Source organism: Sander lucioperca, chromosome 13, assembly GCF_008315115.2.
Source record: "Sander lucioperca isolate FBNREF2018 chromosome 13, SLUC_FBN_1.2, whole genome shotgun sequence".
NCBI lineage: Eukaryota > Metazoa > Chordata > Actinopteri > Perciformes > Percidae > Sander > Sander lucioperca.
The window spans coordinates 36,883,554-36,907,428 of record NC_050185.1 but is presented as its reverse complement, the minus strand read 5'-3'; the positions used below and the strand labels follow the sequence as shown (position 1 = coordinate 36,907,428).

At 43.6% G+C, this 23,875-nt stretch overlaps 2 protein-coding genes across 4 annotated transcripts in view; one reads left to right on the top strand and one right to left on the bottom strand.

The window, feature by feature from the left end:
• The window catches only part of LOC116036424 (bromodomain-containing protein DDB_G0280777-like), a 1,700,590-nt gene that overhangs the window by 57,544 nt on the left and 1,619,171 nt on the right, over positions 1–23,875 (top strand). The gene's annotated exons all lie outside the window — the stretch shown is intronic.
• The window catches only part of LOC116067607 (complement C1q-like protein 4), a 211,283-nt gene continuing 189,477 nt past the window's right edge, over positions 2,070–23,875 (bottom strand). Inside the window, exons 1-4 of one of the 3 annotated variants that reach the window (XM_036008781.1) lie at positions 20,752–20,925; positions 19,720–19,773; positions 3,467–3,598; positions 2,070–2,461 (exon numbers count right to left, since the gene is read on the bottom strand). In XM_036008781.1, the coding sequence (XP_035864674.1) occupies positions 2,172–2,461; positions 3,467–3,598; positions 19,720–19,773; positions 20,752–20,920 (645 nt within the window). In that variant the 5' untranslated portion in view covers positions 20,921–20,925 and the 3' untranslated portion in view covers positions 2,070–2,171. Of the gene's footprint in view, positions 2,462–3,466; positions 3,599–19,719; positions 19,774–20,751; positions 20,926–23,875 lie in introns of those variants that run through there. The other 2 variants (XM_036008782.1, XM_036008783.1) reach the window with 2 other exon arrangements.

Here is a 23,875-nt window from a genome sequence, read left to right as displayed (position 1 = left end):
TGGGGGGCAGACACCGTCGCTACATTTAAGACTAAACTGAAAACTCTCCTCTTTGATAAAGCTTATAGTTAGGGAGTGAGGAGTTGCAGTGAACGCCTAGACCGGCGGGGCAGGGTGTATAGCTGCAGACACAGCACCCCTGCTTTTCTCTGCTTCTCTTTACAGTCATCAGATTTACCTATCGTATCATCAATAATATAGTGCCTCTCCTAGTTATGCTGTTATAATTCTAGACTGCCGAGGAAGTTCCTTCTTATGAAACGCTCTTTTCTTTTGTTTCCTTTTATGCACATCCTGTCTCAGAAGTGCTTGTTACTCACCTAGCTCTGGGGAGTTTACTCCCCGGAGTCCTTATGTTTCTTCTTCGCCCAGAACATCGCCTCGGATTAGGGTGACACCAAGACCTGGGTCTTGGATGCAGCTGTGGCTATGGACCTGCTACACCCTGCTACGCTCTGCGATTCCCTGCAATGCCCGGCTACGTCCTGCTGCGTCCACAGCGTCCACCCATGCTCTGCTGTGCCACGCTACATCCCGTACCGTCATAACCCCAACCGTCAGACACCGCCCACCAAGAGTCTGGGTCTGCCGAGGTTTCTTCCTAAAAGGGAGTTTTTCCTCGCCACTGTCGCAATAGCCACTGCTAATGCTTGCTCTTGGGGGAACTATTGGAATTGTTGGGGCTTTATAGAGTGTGGTCTAGACCTACTCTATCTGTAAAGTGTCTTGAGATAACTCTTGTTATGATTTGATACTATAAATAAAATAAAATTGAATTGAACATAGATGTGAGTTATTAATCTCCAAGATGTCTGATTGGCCTGTGTGTAGAGTTTAGACATCATGAGCCAAATTCTGAAGAAAAGGGTGGACGCAAAAACTGTAATCCCATTGATTAATCCCAATCAGAGTTGAATATGTAACATTTATTAATCCTGTTGAGTTTAAGATTTTGATCAGCAGAGGGCGATAAAGCTCCTTCATTTCATTCTGGATATTATGGGATGTTGTCAGCATCTTTCATATATTAGAATATTCTTCCTGTTTGGTTGGTTGGTTTTTATCTTCTACTCTCCAACTGGTCTCAACAAACTGTCTGGTTTCTTTAGAATATTAATAACTTGGATCACAAAAAGAGAGAAAAGTTTCTCTCAAGTGTGTGTGTCTGTAAAAACCTTATAGCCTTACCTTAGCATATTTAATAAGACCATTTCTACTACTAGTCTTAAAGTGAGTTTGTGGTCAGTGTGATTTCAGTGAAGATGAGATGAATGTGAGCTAAAGGATCAAACCTGTACACAGACTCAGATATACAGGAAACTACCAGTGTTGGAGTACAAAGTACAAACACTTTGGAACTCTACTTAACTACAATATTCACATATATGTACTCTACTTTGTTAGTCATACTTCTTGAAACTGTAACTTTTACTCCGATACATTTCCCCTAAAGCGTCTTCGTTACTCGTTACTTACAAGAAATGTTTTCCTACGTTGGAGTCAACAAAAAATGTAAATTCTGTTTCTGTTTTTCTCTTTATTGATGTCAGACTTTGAGTTTGATGTTTAAGAAAGTATGGAAACTCTGAATATTATACTTCACTATGAGGAAGCCACGATAAAGTTAAAGTTTTTCTTTTACTTTTACTTCTAATAATGAAGTTCATTTAATATCATAAATGACTTTTGATACCTAAGTTCAGTAAATATCAGACACTTTAAGACTTTTACTCAAGTAATGCTCTTAAAGGAGACTTTAACTTCTACCAAAGTCTGTTTCTGGTAACATACTTTTACTTTAAGTATTACTTTCAAGTACTTTATACTGGAAATAACCCACCAACAAAACAAAGACTTATAACACTATTTCATCTGAACACAAACATGATTACATTGATCTACTTTCAATAAGTTAAAGTTGAAACAAACAGATTAAAGAAATGCTCACAGGTATAATTGCAATGATATATGTTTATTTGATTAAGATGAAAGAAACGAGAGAATCAGAAACATTAACCAGTTTAAAATTTGAAGGAAAAGATTCCTGTCTACAATTATTACTTATTATTATTTGGATGCAGATGAAATCAGTTTAAATCAATGAAGTACTATGAAGACTTGTTTAAGACAACAACAACCTGTGTGACTATCACAGAGCTGCTGTTTCTGTCTTACATGGGGAACAGCAGATGACCACTGAAGGTGGTGTGGTGACTTTTATCATCATACGCCACATTGCTACCCTCAGCAACCAGACGCACAAACACGACGTCTCCCACCTCCAGCAACAGCGCAACGGCTTTAGAAGAACTCATAAAACCGTACGCCTCATACTCGTATGCCATGAAAACATTCTGTGTGTTCTTGACCAACCAAGCCCCTGAACCATGGCTGTTGTCTCCCTTTGCAGCGACCGACCACTCAAAGTGGTACACTCCTCTCACCGGGGCAGTGAACATACCTGTTGGATGTTTGTTTTTGTCATTTTAAACGGAAAACAAAAAAAAGTTTGAACAGCAACATACAAGTGAAATATATAAGGGATGCACAATATATCACATCTCTGAAACTGGTCCAGTATTAAACCAGAACCAAGCTGTAATGTAACCCTACAGGACTAATGTTCAGCAGCAGTTAGAGTCACTAAAAGTTCTGCTGTTGCTGCTGACAGACTCAGATTATTATTCTAAGTGTCTGACAACATTATGAAAGGATCCCTACAGAGATAAACCTTTTAGTTAAAGAGTAAGATCCTTTTAGTTTAAGATGAAACAGCCCCGAAATCACCATCACCAAACCCACCAGACTCCATGTAAATAATCAGGACTTTTATCACCGTAAAACACACTTCATTCAAAGTGGACAGAAACTAAATCAAACCATCAAAAGCCGTCTTGGTTCATCTTTCCACTGTTCCAACAATCACCACTCTGGTTTGGTTGAAATAAACCCTTAATTCATCCATTTACATGTGGAAATATGCTGGCTCTATAAACGCTAAAAGTAGTGATTATTTACATGGAGTCTGGTGGAAATATGCTGGCTCTATACACACTGAAAGTACTGATTATTTACATGGAGCCTGGTGGAAATATGCTGGCTCTATACACGCTAAAAGTCCTGATTATTTACATGGAGTCTGGTGTGTTTGGTGATGGTGATTTCGGGGCTGTTTCATGTTAAACTAAAAGGATCTTACTCTTTAACTAAAAGGTCTATCTCTGTAGGGATCCATCCCATAATGCTGTCACACACTTAGAATAATAATCTATGATTTATGGGATTTTCCAAATGTTTTGCAAAAAAGAAAGACATTACTTTTACAAATACAGTGTTTACTTCATGTGTTGTACGTACAAAATATAATTATCCTAGAAACTTGTTTTATATTGCTAAAAATTGGTATTCTGCCAAAATGTTCATATCGGTGCATCCCTAAAATGTATTGTTAGAATATCAGAGCTACCTGTGTTTGAGTTGTAGGCATTTCCGATGTTGGTGACAACGTGTTTGAAGATCAGTGTAGTATCCGTAGGAAAGGGTCCGGTAGTTTTTGGGTCTGCAACCACCAGAGAGGCTGAGAACGCAACCTGTCGGACTGAGAGACAGAGAGAGAGAGAGAGAGAGAGAGAGAGAGAGAGAGAGAGACAGAGAGAGAGAGGCAGAGAGACAGAGAGAGAGAGAGAGAGAGACAGAGAGAGAGAGAGAGAGAGAGAGAGAGAGAGAGAGAGAGAGAGAGACAGAGAGAGAGAGAGAGACAGAGAGAGAGAGAGAGAGAGACAGAGAGAGAGAGAGAGAGAGAGAGAGAGAGAGAGAGAGAGAGAGACAGAGAGAGAGAGGCAGAGAGACAGAGAGAGAGAGAGAGAGAGACAGAGAGAGAGAGAGAGAGAGAGAGAGAGAGAGAGAGAGAGAGAGAGAGAGAGAGAGAGAGACAGAGAGAGAGAGAGAGACAGGGAGAGAGAGAGAGAGAGAGAGAAGCATTCATTTTGGATTTACAGTTTTTCTCATTTGCTAAGACACACTAAATGAAACTGGGATCCCCTTTATCTTCATCATCACATTATTAGCACAGCAGAAGTCTTCTCTTGCAAATGTTTTAACACTTTTTCATTTGTTACACACATTTTTCACACCCTTTGTCAAAACAGTTACCACAGATCTCATTGAAAGACCCCGAACTCTATTGGATTCACTGTGGTGAACAAAAGGAAAACATCTATTCACAGCTGATAGAAAGTACTTGCATAATTAGAAAACTCTATGCACCTGTGTGAAACTCATTTGCACAACTCTTCAATCAGCAATCAGTCCTCATCCATCTATAAAAGATGCCACCTCTGTGTTGCTATTTGCAAGCATGGATCAAAGAGGCCATAGAGTAAGAGGCCATGATAGAGGGGCCAGAGGAAGAGGAGCCCGTATGCGTGGTGGAGGCCATGGCAGAGGGGCCAGAGGAAGAGGAGCCCGTATGCGTGGTGGAGGCCATGGCAGAGGGGCCAGAGGAAGAGGAGCCCGTATGCGTGGTGGAGGAGCTGCAGCAGCAAGAGGACAAAATCGAGCTCAAGTTTCAAATGAAATTCGGGCAACAATTATTAACCATGTCATCAATCATGGCTGGTCCTTTAGAGAGGCGGGACAAAGGGTCCAGCCCATTCTGACTCGGAGCACTGTGGCATCTATTGTCAGGCTTTTTCGGAATGAGAACAGGTAATTCACAGTGTTACTGTAATGTATACCACTGTGTATTTCAGCTTTACTGTATTGCCCTGTTAGCAGAACAAACTGTGTCTACAGTAATGCAGATGTTTTATCAATCCCATTTATGTGACTGTCATACAGTAATGTCAATTTTGACATGCTTTTTGCTTTTACTTTATAGGATCCACACATTACCACACACTGGTGGCAGAGGAAAGATATTTAGTATTGAACAGGAGTCTGCCATTGTAGATATGGTAGATATGGTAGTGGCAAACAATGCAATCAGACTGCGTGAAATCCAGGCAGCAGTAATTGCAGATCAGGGAGCATTTAGAAATATAAACAGTGTGAGTTTGGCAACTATAGATCGAGTCCTTAAACGCCACCATGTCAGCATGAAGCAGCTGTACCGAGTTCCATTTCAAAGAAACTCTGACATCGTAAAGGAGGCACAATTCCAGGATGTGCAGGTACAGATTTTGTTATTGTAATACCTTGTTTACCATAGTTACATGCAACTGGAATACTGTAATTTGCTTTATGAATTTGTTCTTTTTCTTAGAGAATAATGGAGCTTGAAGCTGAGGGGGCACATCACAAATTCATTTTTGTGGATGAAGCCGGCTTCAACCTCTGTAAAGTGAGGAGACGCGGGAGGAACGTCATTGGGCAGAGGGCCACTGTCACAGTGCCAGGTCAGAGGGGTGCCAATATCACCATGTGTGCTGCTATCTCCAATGATGGGGTCCTTTGCCACATACCAACCATTGGCCCATACAATACAGAACGCCTCATCACATTTCTTGATTCATTGAAAGAAATACTGATTCCACCCGAAGAGAGAGGGCTGTTGAGGCCTGGCATGACTCTGTATGTCATAATTTGGGACAATGTGGCTTTCCATCACTCTCGCCTTGTGAACGAATGGTTTGCAGCACAGCCTCGTATTATGATGCACTTCCTTCCTGCATACTCCCCTTTTCTGAACCCAATCGAGGAGTTCTTCTCTGCCTGGAGGTGGAAGGTGTATGAGCACCGGCCATATGAGCAGATGCCCCTCCTGGAGGCAATGAATGCTGGTTGCCTGGCAATAGGTGCAGAGGACTGCCAGGGATGGATGCGCCACGCAAGGAGGTATTTCCCTCGGTGCATTGCAAGGGAAAACATTCAATGCGATGTTGATGAGAACCTGTGGCATAATCGTCAAGAACGAATGGACTAAATGTGAAAGATAAAATATATCTTTTCTAAAGGTGTTTCCTTTGGTAGCTCAGTATCCATTTGAGTTTGTAAAGTGTCATATTTCATATTGATGGCTGTATTTTGTATTTTGTTGTCCATTGTGTAATGATTGATTGAAAGAATAAATTAATTTGACCACAAGTTGAGGTGTTTGATGGAAATATTTGCTTATGTTGCATGCTTTTAATGTTTTGTGAGTGTTAGAGCATTTTGCTAACAAAATGAGTCATTTTGGCCATTGAGCTTCAGTTTTATCCTGTGTGTTAACTGTTTTGAAAATGTGATGTCAGAGTGAGCAAATGTGTTTAAGAAGTTGAGAAACTGTAACTGCTGCCTCTTCCTCCTCCATCACTACCTCCTCCACCTGTTCACTCCACTTTACACTGTTCATCTCTTTCATTTACCTCATCAGTCTGCACCTCACCCGTCTCCCCTGACTGTCCCTCCTGTGTTTCCCTGATCTCACTCGTCTCCACTGTCTGTCCCTCCTGTGTTTTCCTGACTGTCCCTCCTGTGTTTCCCTGATCTCACCTGTCTGGTGGACGGCCCCACCTCGGCACCAAACATTTCATTCACGGTGATGCCTGCCTCGATGACTTGGTTCACCTTGTCCTCCCGGTCCAGGAAGATGACCACGGCGCCGTTCATCCGAGCATCTGACTTAATACTACCGTGCCCGACCTTTTCCCCCACAGCTAAACTAATGTCCTCCACGCTACACGGGAAACTAGGACAGATCTTAATGCCATGTTTCCTGGTGAGCGTGGAGAACCCCTCTCCATTCACCATGGCGGCTGCACATGCTGACCGGCGAGACGCCGGCAGGAGACAAATCCACCCAAAAAAAACAAACTAACCTCCAAAAAGTATTAAAAATCAACGATAAAGTGACCTACTACCAATAAACTAACCAAAATGAAATGACATTATCAAAAATAGAAAAAAGAGAAGAAAAACTACAAACCACTGCAGCTCACTCTCAGAGAGAGAGACAGAGAGAGAGACAGAGAGAGAGAGAGACAGAGAGAGAGAGAGAGAGAGAGAGAGAGACAGAGAGAGAGACAGAGAGAGAGAGAGAGAATGACAGAGAGAGAGACAGAGAGAGAGAGAGAGACAGAGAGAGAGAGAGAGAGACAGAGAGAGAGACAGAGAGAGAGAGAGAGAGAGAGACAGAGAGAGAGAGAGAGAATGACAGAGAGAGAGAGAGAGAGAGAGAGAGAGAGAGAGACAGAGAGAGAGAGAGACAGAGAGAGAGAGAGAGACAGAGAGAGAGAGAGAGATTTTTTTTTTTTTTTTTTTGATTTTTACAAAAACACTTTATTTACATATTTATCATTTGTGCATGTTCACAAAGAAATAAAGTGCTAATGCATTAAAATCTCAGTATTTGATTTAAAAAAAAAGAATATCATCCGATAAAAACTTGTGCAAAAACCAGCTCGTCATCAACAACAGAACAAACAATTTCATTAAAACACCATCGTTGTTTAAAAGCATCAATGTCTCCAGTGTGTTTATAAAACCTAAAATCTAACCAGAGTCTGGCCCTGATGTTACAGAGCCAGACTGTCCTGGTCTCCTGTCCCTCTCTGTTCTGATGTTACAGAGCCAGACTGCCCTGGTCTCCTGCCCCTCTCTGTTCTGATGTTACAGAGCCAGACTGTCCTGGTCTCCTGTCCCTCTCTGTTCTGATGTTACAGAGCCAGACTGTCCTGGTCTCCTGTCCCTCTCTGTTCTGATGTTACAGAGCCAGACTGTCCTGGTCTCCTGTCCCTCTCTGTTCTGATGTTACAGAGCCAGACTGTCCTGGTCTCCTGTCCCTCTCTGTTCTGATGTTACAGAGCCAGACTGTCCTGGTCTCCTGTCCCTCTCTGTTCTGATGTTACAGAGCCAGACTGTCCTGGTCTCCTGTCCCTCTCTGTTCTGATGTTACAGAGCCAGACTGTCCTGGTCTCCTGTCCCTCTCTGTTCTGATGTTACAGAGCCAGACTGTCCTGGTCTCCTGTCCCTCTCTGTTCTGATGTTACAGAGCCAGACTGCCCTGGCCTCCTGCCCCTCTCTGTTCTCCACCCTGTTCTTTCTGCTTATATAAATCGCCATTTTTGCTTCACCTGAAAGGTAGTTCAGGAGCTGCCATTTTTCCTTTTGTGCCTTCTTGTAGGCAGCTCCCATAATAAAAACCCTCTCAGTAAAAACTACATTAAAAAGACTAAAAACCAATGTTAAAAGAGAGAAGAACTCTGTGAGTCTCTTCCACTCAGTGAACATGTGGTCCACAGTCTCTCGGAGGTTACAGAAAAGGCCCTGGCTAAGAACAGCTGGGTTAAGAACAGAGATAAAAGCATTGGAGGCGACAGCACCATGTAAAATCCTCCACTGGAGGTCAGCGGTCCGTTTTTTGAGGGGAGGCTTGTATAAAACTCTCCACTGGGGACGAGGATGTCCCCCGCCCAACCTATCATTCCAGACAGTGGGGGGTCTGCCACTCAGTCCTTTTTTGTTTATTGTTTTCACACAGTTCTGGTACAATGTTGCTTTGTCTGCTCCGTGCAGGGTGAGTTTTCCCGGGCTACTGACAGCTAGCAGGGGGCCGGTCTCCTCTCCAAAGTCTGGGCTCAGGTGGATCTCTGGGAACGGGTCTGTGGGATCTGGCCTAGCCTCTCCCCGGCTGTACTCCATGAGGAGTCTCCTCTCTCTGCCGCTCAGTTTTTGTGTCCATAAGGCCAGGAGTCTTTGTGTGACCCGGATAGAGGTCATTCCCAGGAGAGAGCCCAGAGCCCCGGCCCCCGATAGTTCAGGCCCTGCTGCCTCCACCAGCTGCTGCAGGCTCAGAGTCCCGGATCGGTTCAGGGCTGCCAGCAGCCCGGGCACCCCGCTGCAGATGTCCAGTCTGCTCCCGTTGATCAAAGGCTCCTTCAACAACCAGTGCAGAGAGTTAGACCTATCACTCAATGTACAGTTAAAAAGGGCCCAAGATTTAAAAACGCCCTGATAAAAAGGAGGAAACCCACTTAACTTTAAAAATTTAGGATCAGTTAAAAACAGAGCAGCGTCCAGCCCCAGTTTACTCACATGTCTGAGGATACAGCTGGTCACGTTCCTCCACACCAAGTCAGGCGGCCCTGTCAGAAACTTTTGAATAAACTGAAGCCTGAAGGTGGCCGTTCTGCTGGCCAGGTGGACAAGGCCCTGTCCCCCCTCCTCTCTTGATAAAAACAGCACCCCCTGTGGCACCCAGTGTAGACCCCCCCAAAAAAAATCTACCATCTTCCGCTGTATCTGAGCCAGTAGACCTGACGGGGGGTCCACACAAGCTAAACGGTGCCACAAAAGGGATGCAACAAGGTTATTTAAGACTAAAACTCTACCTCTATATGACATCTGAGGGAGTAGCCACTTCCATTTATTCATTTTGTTTTCAATTCTTTCCATGACGGTCTCCCAGTTTCTCCGCACCATGACCTCATTACCGAGGAATATACCGAGGTATTTCAGGCCGTCTCTTTTCCAGGCCAGATGTTGGGGGAGAACTGGGAGACCGTCATGCCATTCACCAACAGCGAGGGCTTCACCTTTTTTCCCAGTTCACCCTCGCTGCAGATAAAATGTTAAAACCAGAAACAGTGTTTTCTAAAACGTCTAACTCATGCTGGCTCTTAATAAAAACAATGACGTCATCAGCATAAGCAGATAAAACCATGTTCTCACTAAAACCAGGTAAAATCAGACCTTCAATGTTGTTGCGTAGTCTGCAGAGGAGGGGTTCTAGGGAGAGTGCGTAGAGCATCCCGGACAGAGCACAGCCCTGCCGGACGCCTCTACACACTCTAAAAGGAGCACACAGACTGCCGTTAAACTTCAGCACACTCTCAACCTCACTGTACAACACCTTGATCTTGGCTATGAAACCAGCGCTGAACCCAAACTTCCCCATTACTTTCCAGAGGAAGCTGTGTTCAACGCGGTCAAAAGCCTTTTCCTGGTCCAGAGAAATCAGACCAGTGTTAAACCCCAACGAGCTGGAGACCTCCAAAACATCACGAATAAGGTGGACATTGTCCACCATGGACCTGCCGGGCACACAGTAGGTCTGGTCCCGATGGATGACCTGCTCCATAGCTCTCCCCAGCCTGGAGGCAAAGACTTTGGACAGAAGCTTGTAATCCACACAGAGCAAAGACACAGGGCGCCAGTTTTTAATGTCCTGCAGGTTGCCTTTTTTTGGTAGCAGCGTAACCACCGCCCTGCGGCAGGACATGGGCATGGAGCCAGAGGACAGACTTTCATTAAAAACATCTAAAACATCATGTGCTAAAATGTCCCAGAAGGCTTTAAAAAACTCAACTGTGAGGCCATCGATGCCTGGGGCACGTCTCCCCTGCATACTCTGCAGGGCAGCGTGGACCTCCTGCAACTGTATGGGCGCTTCCAGACAGGAGTTGGTCTCCGCAGAGACCTGAGGTAGCCCACTCAGGAACTCCTCTTGCAGAGCCTCCTGCTCCTCATACTCGCTTGAGTAGAGGGAGGAGTAGAACTCTACGGCTCGCCTTCTGATCTGCCTCGGCTCCATGATCTCCTGCCCCGTGTCTGAAAGCAGTGTGTGGATTACCCGCCTCTGTCCATTCTTCCTCTCCAGGCCGAAGAAGAAGCTAGAGGGAGCATCCATCTCCGAGATGGTCTGGAATCGGGACCTGACCAGTGCACCCTGTACTTTAACGTCCAACAGGTCGGCTAAAGCTAGCTTTTTGATTTTGAGGACTTCAAAATGTCCTCGATCTCCTGTGGACTCACTTAATTTTTCTAGTTCCACTATATCACTCTCCAGGTCCTGCATAGATCTGGTGATGTCACGTGTGACGTTGAGGGTGTGCTGTTGACATAGAAGCTTGATTTCTGTCTTACCATGGTCCCACCACTGCCTAAGACTGCTAAAATCACCCTTTCTCTGTCTAAAAATATCCCAAAAATAAATAAGCACCTCTCTAAATTTTTTGTCAGAAGTTAAAACCGAGTTAAAATGCCAGTAGGCACTTTTCGGCTTCACATCCCTAATAAAAACATGACATAAAACCAAAGAGTGATCAGTAAAAACAGCAGGAACAATATTACACACTTTAAAAATATTAAAATGTTGTTTAAAACAATAAATACGATCTAATCTGGCTGAGGAGATCCTACTCTCTCTGAGGTGGGACCATGTGTACTGTCGGCAGTCTGCATCCATCCTTCTCCATACATCCACCAGGCCATGGGTGGAGACCAGCCGCCCCAGAGCATGCTGGGAAGCTGGATGCGGCTCTGCATGATTACGATCTAAAAAATCATTTTCAGTACAGTTAAAATCCCCACCCAAGAATAAAAAATCCTCCGATGCACAGTCATTTAAAACCCCACCTACCTTTTCTAAAAAGATCTTTCTCTCTGCACCGGTTGTTGGGGCGTACAGGTTAATAAAAACAGCCGTAAAATGATCAAACCGAGCTTTGACTAAAAGCAGCCTCCCCTCGATAAAATGCTTGACCTCCAGTGAGAGCGGAGAGAAAGCTGTGGAGAAGAGGAAGCCCACCCCTCCACTCAGAGAAGAGCCATGGCTCAGGATGGCTTCCCCCCCCCACTCTCTCCTCCAGTCGGCCTCGTTGCTGCTGTCAGTGGGCGTCTCTTGTAAAAATAAAACATCAATGTGCTTCATTCTTATGGTTTCATAAATACTGGCTCTTTTTGTTACATTTCTGGCTCCATTTACATTTAAACTCCCAACTTTAAAAACATCCATATTAAGTGAGATGTTAAAAGCAAAAATAATAAACAATAAATTAATTAACATTGGAGCATAATCCATCATCAAGACGTATTTGTTTCTTTGCTTTAAGCACAAGTTTCTTCACTCTAAAACCCTCTTGGACTGTGATTTCAGACACTTCTTTTTGGCTGTTGTGAAATCTGACTGAGGAGCAGAACAGAACCAAGTCTGGAAAAAACTCTTCTATTTTTACACCCTGCTGGTTTTTCGTTTGCTTAAGGAAACTTTTAATTTTATCAGCAGTATAGAGCTGTCTTTGTTGACTGCTGCTGAAGTTGGGAACTTCACTCTCATCCGACACACATTCATCACTCTCACTGCCCTCCGTGCAGACCTTCCTCACACTCTCCTCACTCACTCTGCTTGTCTTAGCTTCACTGGAGGTATCTTTTGTTTTCCTCCTGCGTTTGGCAGCAGTTTTAGATTTAACTGCCGCTTCCACCTCCTCCATCACTTCCTCCTCCACTACCTCCTCCACCTGTTCACTCCACCTTACACTTTGTTCACCCGTGTCATTTACCTTTTCATTACCCTCATCAGTCTGCACCTCACCTGTCTCCCCTGACTGTCCCTCCTGTGTGTCCCTGATCTCACCTGTTTGTTCCCCAGACACACCTTCACCTGTTTGTTTTTTTTCTTTTTCTTTTTCTTCCTCCTCACCCACTACACTTCTCTCATCTTCGCTCACATTCTCTCTCACACCATTCACACTAACACCCTGTGTATCTACAGTACTCACCCGGTGCGTCTGGTCAGACACGGCATCACCACGCCGCTGTGCAGCACGCGGAGCGGGCATCGGCCGCTCGGAGGCGGCAGCCGGCACCGAGGCAACAGCCGGCACCGAGGCAGCAGCACCCCCGGACGGTGGGGGGTCTGCCGCCTCGGCAGCGGACCGCTGGGCGTCCGCCCCCCCCTCCCCCGGCACCCCCGGTACCTCCGGGGGAGCGGGGGGCGGCCCCGCCTCGGCACCAGCCGCCCCTCCCGGACCGGGAGGATTCGGATCACCTCGTCTCGGGCAGGCCCTCACCGTGTGTCCCACCTCTCCACAACCAAAACATTTCATCCCTGATGAAGTTGCAAAAATCACGTATTCATAATCATCTACTTTAACATGGAACCGGAGGTTTAACTCCTCGTTCCGATGGTTCAGTATCATATACAGCTGTCTGCGGTGAGACACGACGTGTTTCAACAACGGAGATTTACATCCAGACAGGATCTTTTTAACGGGGGAGACTATCTTCCCGTGTCTGGACAACTCTCTGCTGAGGAAGCCATCAGAGATGAACGGTGGGACATTAGACAGGACTACCTTGGTAGCTGGTAGTGTGAGCGGCAGCACCTGAACAAACATTTCACTCACGGTGATGCCTGCCTCGATGACTTGGTTCACCTTGTCCTCCCGGTCCAGGAAGATGACCACGGCGCCGTTCATCCGAGCGGCCGACATAATACTACCGTGCCCGACCTTTTCCCCCACAGCTAAACTAATGTCCTCCACGCTGCACGGGAAACTAGGACAGATCTTAATGCCATCAACAAAAATAGACTCAGCCACTCACACCACGCTCATACCTCAGCTCCGACTAGAGAGAGAGATAGAGAGAGAGAGAGCGGGAGAGGGACAGAGAGAGAACAGGAGAAAGAGAGAGAGATAGAGAAAGAGAGAGAGAGAGAATGACAGAGAAGAGAGGAGAGAGAGAGATAGAGAGGGAGAAGACGAGAGAGACAAGATAGAGAAGCAGAGCTAGAGAAAGAGAGAGCGAGATAATGACCAGAGAGAGATAAGAGAGAGAATAGAGCCAGAGAGAGAGAGATAGATATAAGATAAGATACAGGAGTATAGAGAGAAAAAAAGAGAAAGAGACTTACACTATGATCTACTATATCGCGAGAGAGAATGCCCCGATTATCTTGTAGTAACATATCGTATCTATTCTCTCTCCGATATACCTCGAGATAGAGCCGATAGCGACTCGCCAGCGAGAGAGAGAATCATGAGATGCGCTAGATCTACCAGAGGTCTCTACTATAACGGCGACTAATATATAGACCCGCGCGAGTCTCTCTAGCTATCGCTCCCTCCAAGCTATAGCGCTGAGTCGACTACTTCCCTCATCGCTCCCTCGTACTCGATCTATGCTCTTTACCGCCTATCTCTAGCTCACCGCTATCGAGATCGCGAGAGCGAGTCTCCCCTTCCCTCTCGATCTCGCGCTCTCCCTCTCTCCTCTCCCTGCACTTTCTCTCTTCTCCTTCCCCGACGCGCTTCTGCTATCTACCTCTCTCTCTCTCTCCGCTCTCTCCTGCCCTATCTATCTCTCTTCTCTCTCCTCTCTCTGATCTCTCTCTCTCTCTCTACTTATTCCATCTCCGCTCTCTCTCTCCCATCTCCTCTATCGCTCTCGACTCTCTCTCTCCCTACTCGCTCTCTCTGCTCTCTTCTCGCCCCCTCTATCCGCTCTTCCGCGCGCTCGCCTGCCTCTCTCTCCCTTCTCGGCTTCTGCCCTCTCTACCTCGTCTGCGCTCGCTCTCCCCGTCCCTCGGCTCTGCGCGCTCGTCTCTCTGCGCCTGTATCGCTCCCTCTCTCTCTCCGAATCCTTCCACGCGCGCGCGCTCTCTCGTCCTCCCTCGCTCTCGCGCTCTCTGCTCTACCGTCGCTCTCGCGCGTCCCTTCCCGATCGCTCTCGCTCGTGCTCGCGGGCCCCCGCTCCTAGTCTCGCGCGCGGCCCGCTCGAGCTCGCGCGCCTTCCCTGCGACTCTGCGCGCTCTCTACCGCTCTCGCCGCTTCTCTACTCTACCATCTCGCGCGCGCTAGGCGCCCGCGCGCGCGTTATCTCTTCCGCCGCCCTGACCGATGCCGCGCGCGCGCTCGCCCCGATCGCGAGCGACCGCGCGCGAAGTCTCATGCCCGCGCGCGCGCGCGACTTTTGCTTTCGTCTCGCCCCGCGCCTACCCCGAGCAGAGAGCGCGCTAGACGCGAAACTCTCTCGCGATCGACGAACCTGCCCAAGCGCGCGCGACGCGCGCTCGATACCACGGCGCGCGCGGACCTCGCCGCGCGACCCTCGCGCGCGCGAGCGCGCGTAGAGCACGCGAGCGCGAGCGACTGCCGCGCGTCTCGAGCGCCGCGCGCGCGCGCGCCGAGAGCGCGCGCGAGCGAGCCGCGACGAGACCCGAGGAGCGAGATCTAGAGAATGCCAGCGAGCGAGAGGAGGAGAATGACCGAGAGAGAGAGCGAGAGAGAAAGGAGCGCTAAGATACAGCGCGCCGAGAGAGAGGAGCAGCTCCTCGATGACAGCGCTCGCGAGCGACTGCACAGAGAGAGAGAGAGAGAGAGAGAGAGGATAGGAGGAGAAATAGAGAGAGAGAGAGAGATAATACAGAGAGAGAGCGAGGCGAGATTGAGATAGGGAGAGAGAGCCCCGAGCGAGATATATACGGAGCGAAGCGAGCGAGAGCATGCGCGAGATAGAGCGAGAGACGATACCGATAGAGGAGAATACAGAGAGAGATGCGAGTTAGAGAGCAGAGAGAAGAAGAGACAGAGAGAGCAGAGAGACAGCGAGAGAGAGAGAGAGAGAGAGCCATAGCGAAAGAGAGAGAGAGAGAGATGCAGAGAGCGAGAGAGAGAGAGAGACAGAGAGTAGAGAGATCGAGATACAGAGAGTGAGAGAGAGATTGAGAGAGAGAGAGATGGAGAGAGACAGAGAGAGAGAGATATCCAGAGAGAGAAGAGAGTAGAGAGAGAGATAGAGAGAGTCGAGTTAGAGAGAGACCGAGACAGAGAGATGAGAGTGAGAGAGAGAGACAGAGAGAGAGATAGAGAGAGGACGAGAGAGAGAGAGCAGAGCGGATAGAGGAAGAGAGGTAGAGAGATGACAGAGAGAGAAGAGAGAGAGAGAGAGAGACAGAGAATAGAGAGAGAGATAGCGTCAGAGAGAGAGAGATAGAGAGCGACAGAGAGAAGAGAGAGAGAGATGAAGAGAAGAGAGAGAGAGACGAGAGTAGAGAAGATACAGAGAGACAGAGAGAGAGAGAGCGAGAATAGAGAAAGAGAGAGAGAGAGAATGACAAGAAGAGAGAGGGAGAGAGAGAGAAGAAGAGAGAGAGAGAGAAGAAGAGAGAGACAGAGAGAGAGAGAGAGAGAGAAAATGACAGAGAGAGAGAGAGAGACAGAGAGAGAGAGGGGAAGAGATAGAATGACAGAGAGAGGAGAGATAGATCAGAGTATAGAGATGAGAGACATATAGAGAGAGAGAGAGAGAGAGAGAGAGACAGAGAGAGAGAGAGACAGAGAGATAGAGAGAGAGAAGAGACAGATAGAGAGATAGAGAGAGATAGAGGACATAGATTATATATATAGAGACATAGATAGTAAGAGAGATAGATAAGAGAATTGCCAAGATAGAGAGAGAGATAGAGAGAGAGAGAGATGAACAAGAGAGGAGAGAGAATGACAGAGAGAGAGAGGAGAGACCTAGAGAGAGAGATCGAGAAGATAGACAGAGTAGAAGAAGAGAGATAAAGATAGAGTAGATATAGAACAGATAGTAACGAGATTGAGAGAGAGACAGAAGAGAGGATAGAGAGAGATAGACATATAGATAGAGAGATGAGATGAAGATATAGATAGAAGAGAATTACAGAGAGAGAGACAAGAGATAATATAGAGATAATAGACATATAGATAAGATGAGAATGACAGAGATGAGAGGAGAGACAGTATATAGAGTAGAGAGAGAGAGAATGACAGATATATATAGAGATAGATCTGATAGAGAGAGATGACGAGAGATATAGAGATGATATAGAGATGTAGAGGAGAGAGAGAGAGAGAGAGTATGAGAGGAATAGAGAGAGAGATAAGACAGAGAGAGAGGAGAGAGAGACAAGATAGAGATAGATATATAGAGACAAGATAGATAGATAGAGATGAGATGATATATAACTGAGAGAGAGATAGATAGAGAGAGTAGATAGATAGTATATGATGACAGAGAGAGAGATAGAGTCGAGAAAGAGAGAGATATAGGAGATATGATAGATAGACAGAGAGATATGTTAGAGAGATATAGAGACATAGTATATGATCGATAGTAGGAGTAGCAATATATATATACAGAGAGTACAGAAGAGACAGAGGATATTAGATGAGTTAGAGAAATATATAGAGATAGATAGAGATGACGATAGATAGATATTGATATAGGAGAGTAGAGAGAGAGAGACAGAGAGATAGATAGAGAGAGTTATATATAGCGAGTAGTAGAATGAGAGAGAGAGAGATAGAGATAGACAGGAAGTAAATGACAGATAGAGAGAAGAGATACTATATAGAGAGATAGAGAGAGAGAGAGAATGAGGAGATATAGAGAGAGAGATAGAAGATAGACAGAGCGAGTAGAGAGATAGAGAGCGAGAGAGAGAGATAGAGTAGAGCGAGAGAGAGAGATATAAAGAGAGAGAAGACAGAGAGAGAGAGAGATAGAGAGAGAGAGAGAGAGATAAAGAGAGATAGAGAGAAGATAGGAGAATGCAGAGAGAGAGAAGAGAGAGAGATAGAATGACAGAGAAGATAGATAGCAGAAGACAGAGAGAGAGAGAGAGAGAGAAGAGAGAGCGACAGAGAGAGATGAGAGAGAGAGAGAGACAAGATAAGGGAGAGAGAGAGACAGAGAGAGAAGACAGAGAAGAGAGAGAGATATATTTAGGAGAGGAGGATATAGATGAGATACTATAGATGATAGATACTGAGAGATAGATAGATATTGAGATATTAGAGATATTATAGATGAGATGACAGAGAGAGATGAGAGAGAGGAGAGAGACGAGAGGAACAGGAGAGAGATATAGGAGATATAGTATAGAATGAACTGAAGAGAAGAGACATGATATCTATAGAGAGATACAGATCGATATATATATAGTCATATATATACAATAGATATAGATAGACTATATATAGAATCGATTAATATACAGAAGAGAGCGATATATATCTAGAGAGATATATATATAAGATAATTACAGATAGTATGCGATATGATATAGAGAAATATATATGAAAGAGAATGAAAAAAAAACATATATATATATATAACATAGATAGATCTACGATATAGATATGAATCTAGTATATATATATAACATATAGTATAGATATATGATATTACATATATATAGATAGAGATATATACAGAGCATAGATCGTGATATAGATATAGATATAATATATAGATAATTACAGATAGAGAGATCTTATAGTAATGTAATAGCATATATATACCATAATATACTAATATATATATATATATAGATTTACATATTAGGAATAGGAGATACCTATCATATATATATGATGTATACAATATGTAGTAGATAGTTAGATTATATATTGTAGATGGGGGGTGTAGGTAATAGAATAGATATCTATACAATTTGATTAACTAACCTCATAGATATTAGATGAGTAGAGATTATATAATAAGATACATAAGGAAGTGACAGAATAGATAGAGATATAGAGAAGAGTAGAAGACAGAGAGATACCTAATAATAATGGGGATATATAAACATCATATATATATGAAAAGTTGTGAGCGAGATAATAGAGTTATGATCTATATATTATAGATATACCTATACTTACTCAGATTAGATATATATACAAATGATCATAAGACATTATTAGGTAGAATGTGTATAATAAAAAATTACCAATGTTTGTATTTAGACACTACGTTCATATAAATTAGTGGATTGACATAGATAGAGACTATTCTACGTATACGTTTCTCAAGATAATATGCTGTATATAGGGTGAACAGTTCGGAGGATAATAGACAAAAAGACAATATATAATACATATATATCTATAAGATGACTATATACTATAGATATAGTCATATATAGAGAGATGTAATTTTAAAAATCATCAAATATTAAACTGATCATTTTGAGTCCTTTGTAATATTCCTAACAAGGTTTAGTATTTAGAAAGCAGGACATGTTTAAAATAGAAACAGAATATTTAATTGGCTTTTGAGAATGTTATAGTTATGGGATCAATTTTGGGAAATTTGCCTGAAGAATACCCTGCAGGGTTGAAACGTTGCCTTTTTTATTAAATATGGGAGCTTAAAACAATGTTGCGGACATTACATTTTTTTCACTTTCGTTCTCATTGTCCTCCACCTGCCAGAAGGTGGGATGTGCACACAATTACTTTTTTAGATAGTTATGGGATCATACATAATCAGAATGAAGTCAAAATTAATAGATGTGGTTGTTTTGAATCAGGATATTTTCATGTCTAGGTGTCAACATTTTGACCCTTCTCTGTAAATATATTCAGTTCAGTTTCAGTTAATTCACACATCATCTTCACGTCTTTAAGACTCAGTTCCAGAAGATAAGATGTTCATATGAAGAACGTGAGAAATGGAGAACTCTAAATAAGCTACTATAAGCTTTTTGAAGAGGGCAGAATAACATTAATAACAATAACAAACAAAATATCCTCCAAAAAAAGAAAAAACATGAAAAATGAAAATGATCTCTAATGGAGCTTGACAGTTAAAAGCATTTCATCTTTACAGAAGCTGAAAGCAGCAGGGGTTGTAAACATTTAAATTAAGAGGAGACCCTACAGGCAGAAACATTTTTCAGTTAATAGTTTTGTACTTCCCTAAAATGTCTTCTTAGGCCCTTAAGGACAAAAGACAACATTTGTGAAATGTGTTTTGTCCTTCAGTGTCTCCGTTCATTCAGGGTTAGGGTTAGATGCGTGGAAAGAAAACATTTATTTTATTAAACTTTGTCTATTTTTGTGTGTAGATTTATTCTAAATTTACCAGAAGTTGGAAGTGTTTGGCCACCATTATTTTATTTAGTAAATATTAAATGTCTCGCTGTAAATCTCTCAGCAGCAGAAGCAGCCGGCAGCAAGAAAAATGATCAGAGAACAATACCTTGAAGTTGTTTCTTCAGCTTGTCCACTTCAGTCTTCTGCTGTGCTGCTTGTTCTGCAAAACCAGAGACAGTTTCTTTAGAAAGTAAAATCAGAGACAAAACTTTGTCAGCTTCTTTTCTTTGCAGCTTGAGTTTCTTTGGACATTTTCCTAGACTTGCAAAGATTAGTGTATTAGTCACAAACTATTAAATAAATCTCCAACTATTCTGATAATCAATTAATCAGTTTGAGCATTTGAATATATTTCTGCTATGACATGGTGTAAAACAACAGTGGTTTCGAGAGACAGCTTCACTACTGTACGTTGAGTCTCTCTTTGCAACAACGTCTTGTCCACCTTATAATATTTTCACCAGGCCTGATGCCTTCGCTGCTGTCAGCGCTCTGGCTCTTATTAACATGATCTCTAATGGAGCTTGACAGTTAAAGGATTTCATCGTTACAGAGGCTGAAAGCAGCAGGGGTTGTAAACATTTAAATTAAGAGGAGACACTACAGACAGAAAGATTTTTTCAGTTTATAGTTTTTGTACTCTTTATCTTCCCTAAAATGTCTTCTTCTATGGAGGCCCTTAAGGACAAAACACAACATTTGTGAAATGTTGTGTTTTTTCCTTCTGTCCCACCGTTCATTCAGGGTTAGAGTTAGATGACTGGAAAGAAAACATTTATTTTACTAAACTTTGTCAGCTTCTTTTCACTGCAGCTTGAGTTTCTTTGGACATTTTCCTAGACTTGCAAAGATTAGTGTATTAATCATCAACTATTAAATAAATCTCCAACTATTCTGATAATCGATTAATCAGTTTGAGCTTCACTACTGTACGTTGAGTCTCTCTTTGCAACAACGTCACGTCCACCTTCAGTTGAACAAACGAGGAGAAATAATCCACACATTAATCCACAATAAAAACTAATCGGTAGCTATGTGCAGCCCTACTTTGCTCCACTCCATAGGAAAATACTTATTTCTCTCCTTTTGGATATCTCTGAACTGCTATGACACGATCTTAAACAGTTCATTACTGTACCTTGAGTCTGCAGGAATCTCATGTCAGCCTTCAGTTGAACCAACGAGGCGGTCATCTCTCTCAGCACAGCGTAGATGTCTTGAGGAAAAGACTTCTGATAATCGGTACTTTCACTTGGGGAGACGGCGCCGAGCAGCAGGAACAGCATAAAACTCAGAGAGATCTTCATTCTCGCACTGGAAGCTTACTGATGAACTGTGCCATCTGTTAACCTGTGTGAGCTTTATGTAGAAGCCTACAGTAAAAAGGTGTGTATGAACACAAATTGATCGTACTTTACATGATGTACGGTGAAACGTCAGTATGAAGAACAAAGATGGGAACCAGTTTTTTTTTGTTACTTATTTCCCTGTACAGCAGAAAATTATGCATATGAATACATTTTTAAAGGGTAACTTCTTTATTTTTCAAACTTTATTTCCCCATGTTTTTGTGCCTGTGATGACCCTCCAGCTAGAGCTGGGCCTGTTGTGTGTCTGTCACTTGTGAGTGTTTTTCTCTGCTGCTTTGGCGGCACAGATGGGGACTCGAGTCTGAGACTCGGACTCGAGTCACACTTAAGTCGCACAAACAGCTGATTTCAGACTTGACTCGGACTCGACCCAAAATACTTCAGACTTGACTCGGACTCGAGCTTCGAGACTCGTCAACAACCTGTTTTCATGCAATTATTGCTTTTTAAATCTAAATGTATTCATGTATTTCTATTTTCTTTTATTGGAGCATATACGTTGGGGAAACGTATGACTAGCTGCATGTCCCCTGACCTTTGCCATAATGTGCAAAGTAACACCTGCGCTATGCCTTATGTGTGTGCACTCACATATCAAAAAATTCATTGACGATGGTGACACCAAGTCCTCCCGGAGTTGTGCCTTTTGTCATTAGTTTTGCTTTCAATAATTTGGTAAACACTGGCATTGAGCTAACAGCTACATGCAAGGTGTGTGGCACCAAGATAAATGATGCCGGATCAACAACGTCAAACTTCATCAGGCATCTCCAAACTTACCCAGAGAGGTCAGTCACTTGATATGTGAAAAAGACGTTACATTTTTTTAACGTCACGTTCTGCATCACCATGGTAGCCTTCAGGAAGTGAAGTCACGTATGTATTTATGTCACGTATTTTAACCCAAACCTCCATCTTTTTATCAACTTAACTCAGTAGTTCTGGTGTCTAAACCTAACCAAGCTGGGACTGCTTCACAACGTTAACCACGTGTTTGAAACCGCCACCGTTACCTTCTCTGGTTTAGATATGAGGACGGAGAACGCTGCTGTGTATTAGGGGGAGGGGGGGGGGGACGACCGATATCCTTGGATGGTTCTTGTCCCACGTGTCAATGAAAACTTACATTTTGTAACCCCACCCACCATCTTTTCCTAAACCTAAACCATTCTTGTGCAGCATGTCAGTTAAACGTATATTTTTTAAGTGACGCCAAATCAGTCCCATCCCAGAGCGTCAACCTGTGTGAGCTTTATGTAGTAGCCTAAGGTAAAAGAAAACTGTGAAGGTGTGTAACACAGAGCAATTGTATTGTATTTCACATGATGTGAAATGTCAGTATGAGGAACAAAAGATGGGAACCACTTCTTCCCCGTACCAAAGAAAATGATACATACAAAATACATTTTTAAAGTGTAACTTCTGTATTTTTCGAACTTGGCTTTGTTTTCTCTTTGTTATTGTGTCTCAGTGACTGATGGGATCAACAATCTTTGAAATTGGTCCAGTGTTAGGCGAGAATGCTGCAGTCATAGCAAAAGATATTTGTTTACGTACATTGACGTAGTATGGTATATTTGATAGAGAGTAGTATGAAAGACCCAAAATCCTTATAACAACACAGAGGATTCACCCAGGAGACCAGGGGTTCATGTCCCGCTTAAAAAGAAAAGGAAAACAGAGAGGTTTTTTTAACTTTAGGGAACAAACGGAGCTACGTGACGTTCTGCGTCACGTGGTAACATTCAGGAAGTGAAGTAATGTCATGAAGTAATTAATGTGTATGCTCTTTATTACTCACATGTGTGTCTTACTAACACGTGCAGGCAGTTTAGTTGCAAGTTATTAAAAGTACGTGTGAGTTATAAGGCATGTGAGTTATAAAGCAGGTGGGTGAGTTATAAAGCACCCATGCAATGTGTTTATTGCGCCGGGTTATCACCATGATGATCAGGGGTGTAGTGCTATTTGTTTCAGTACCGGACGCACACCTTTGACGCAATGTTGAGCCTTGTTTCTAAGGTTATATAACTACTGTTTCTGTGACTCCATGACTCTCCCGGGACAGTCAGACACTGTCCTGTACACTGTCCTGTGACTCCCATGATCGTCCCGGGACAGCCAGACACTGTACAGTGACTCCTAGACACTGTCCTGTGACTCCCATGTCTGGCCCGGGACAGCCAGACACTGTCCTGTGACTCCCATGTCTGGCCCGGGACAGCCAGACACTGTCCTGTGACTCCCATGACTTTCCCGGGACAGTCAGACACTGTCCATGTGACTCCCATGTCACAGGACAGTCATGGAAGGCACAGGTTAGGATAAATATACCCAAAATGCACTGAATTGCAACCAAGATAGTCATAATAAAAGATGAATCAACCACATGACTTGTGTTGGAAAATATACTCAGCAATGCATGACGTCCACTTCATTGGACACATGGTTAATTGCAATTTAGTACTTATTTGAAATAAAATTTTCAAAACTAAAAGAATAATATTGTTCCTTAGGTATTCCTGCATATCATATTTTTTTACCTCTTGGGTTCTCCTGCTATAGAAGGATTGGCAGGATATTCCAGCAGTTAAATTACTTTTAAACAGCTGTCCACTGTAGTGACCGCTATGCGCCAGTGGGTTAAACCATTTAAACCGTTTTTATTTTTTTTCCAAATGCTGTAAAATATAATATAACATCCGGAATTCAATGATATTGTGAAGAATGTTGTATTGAACCAACCATGTTGTTTTTTGGGGGGAATTTGGTTAAAAGAAAGCCATATCTTTTGTGTAGAAACTTTTTGAAAACGGGTCAAATTTGACCCGAGGACAACAGGAGGGTTAAGTGTTTTTAATGACCTAATGTTAACTGTTGATTCAGGAGTCC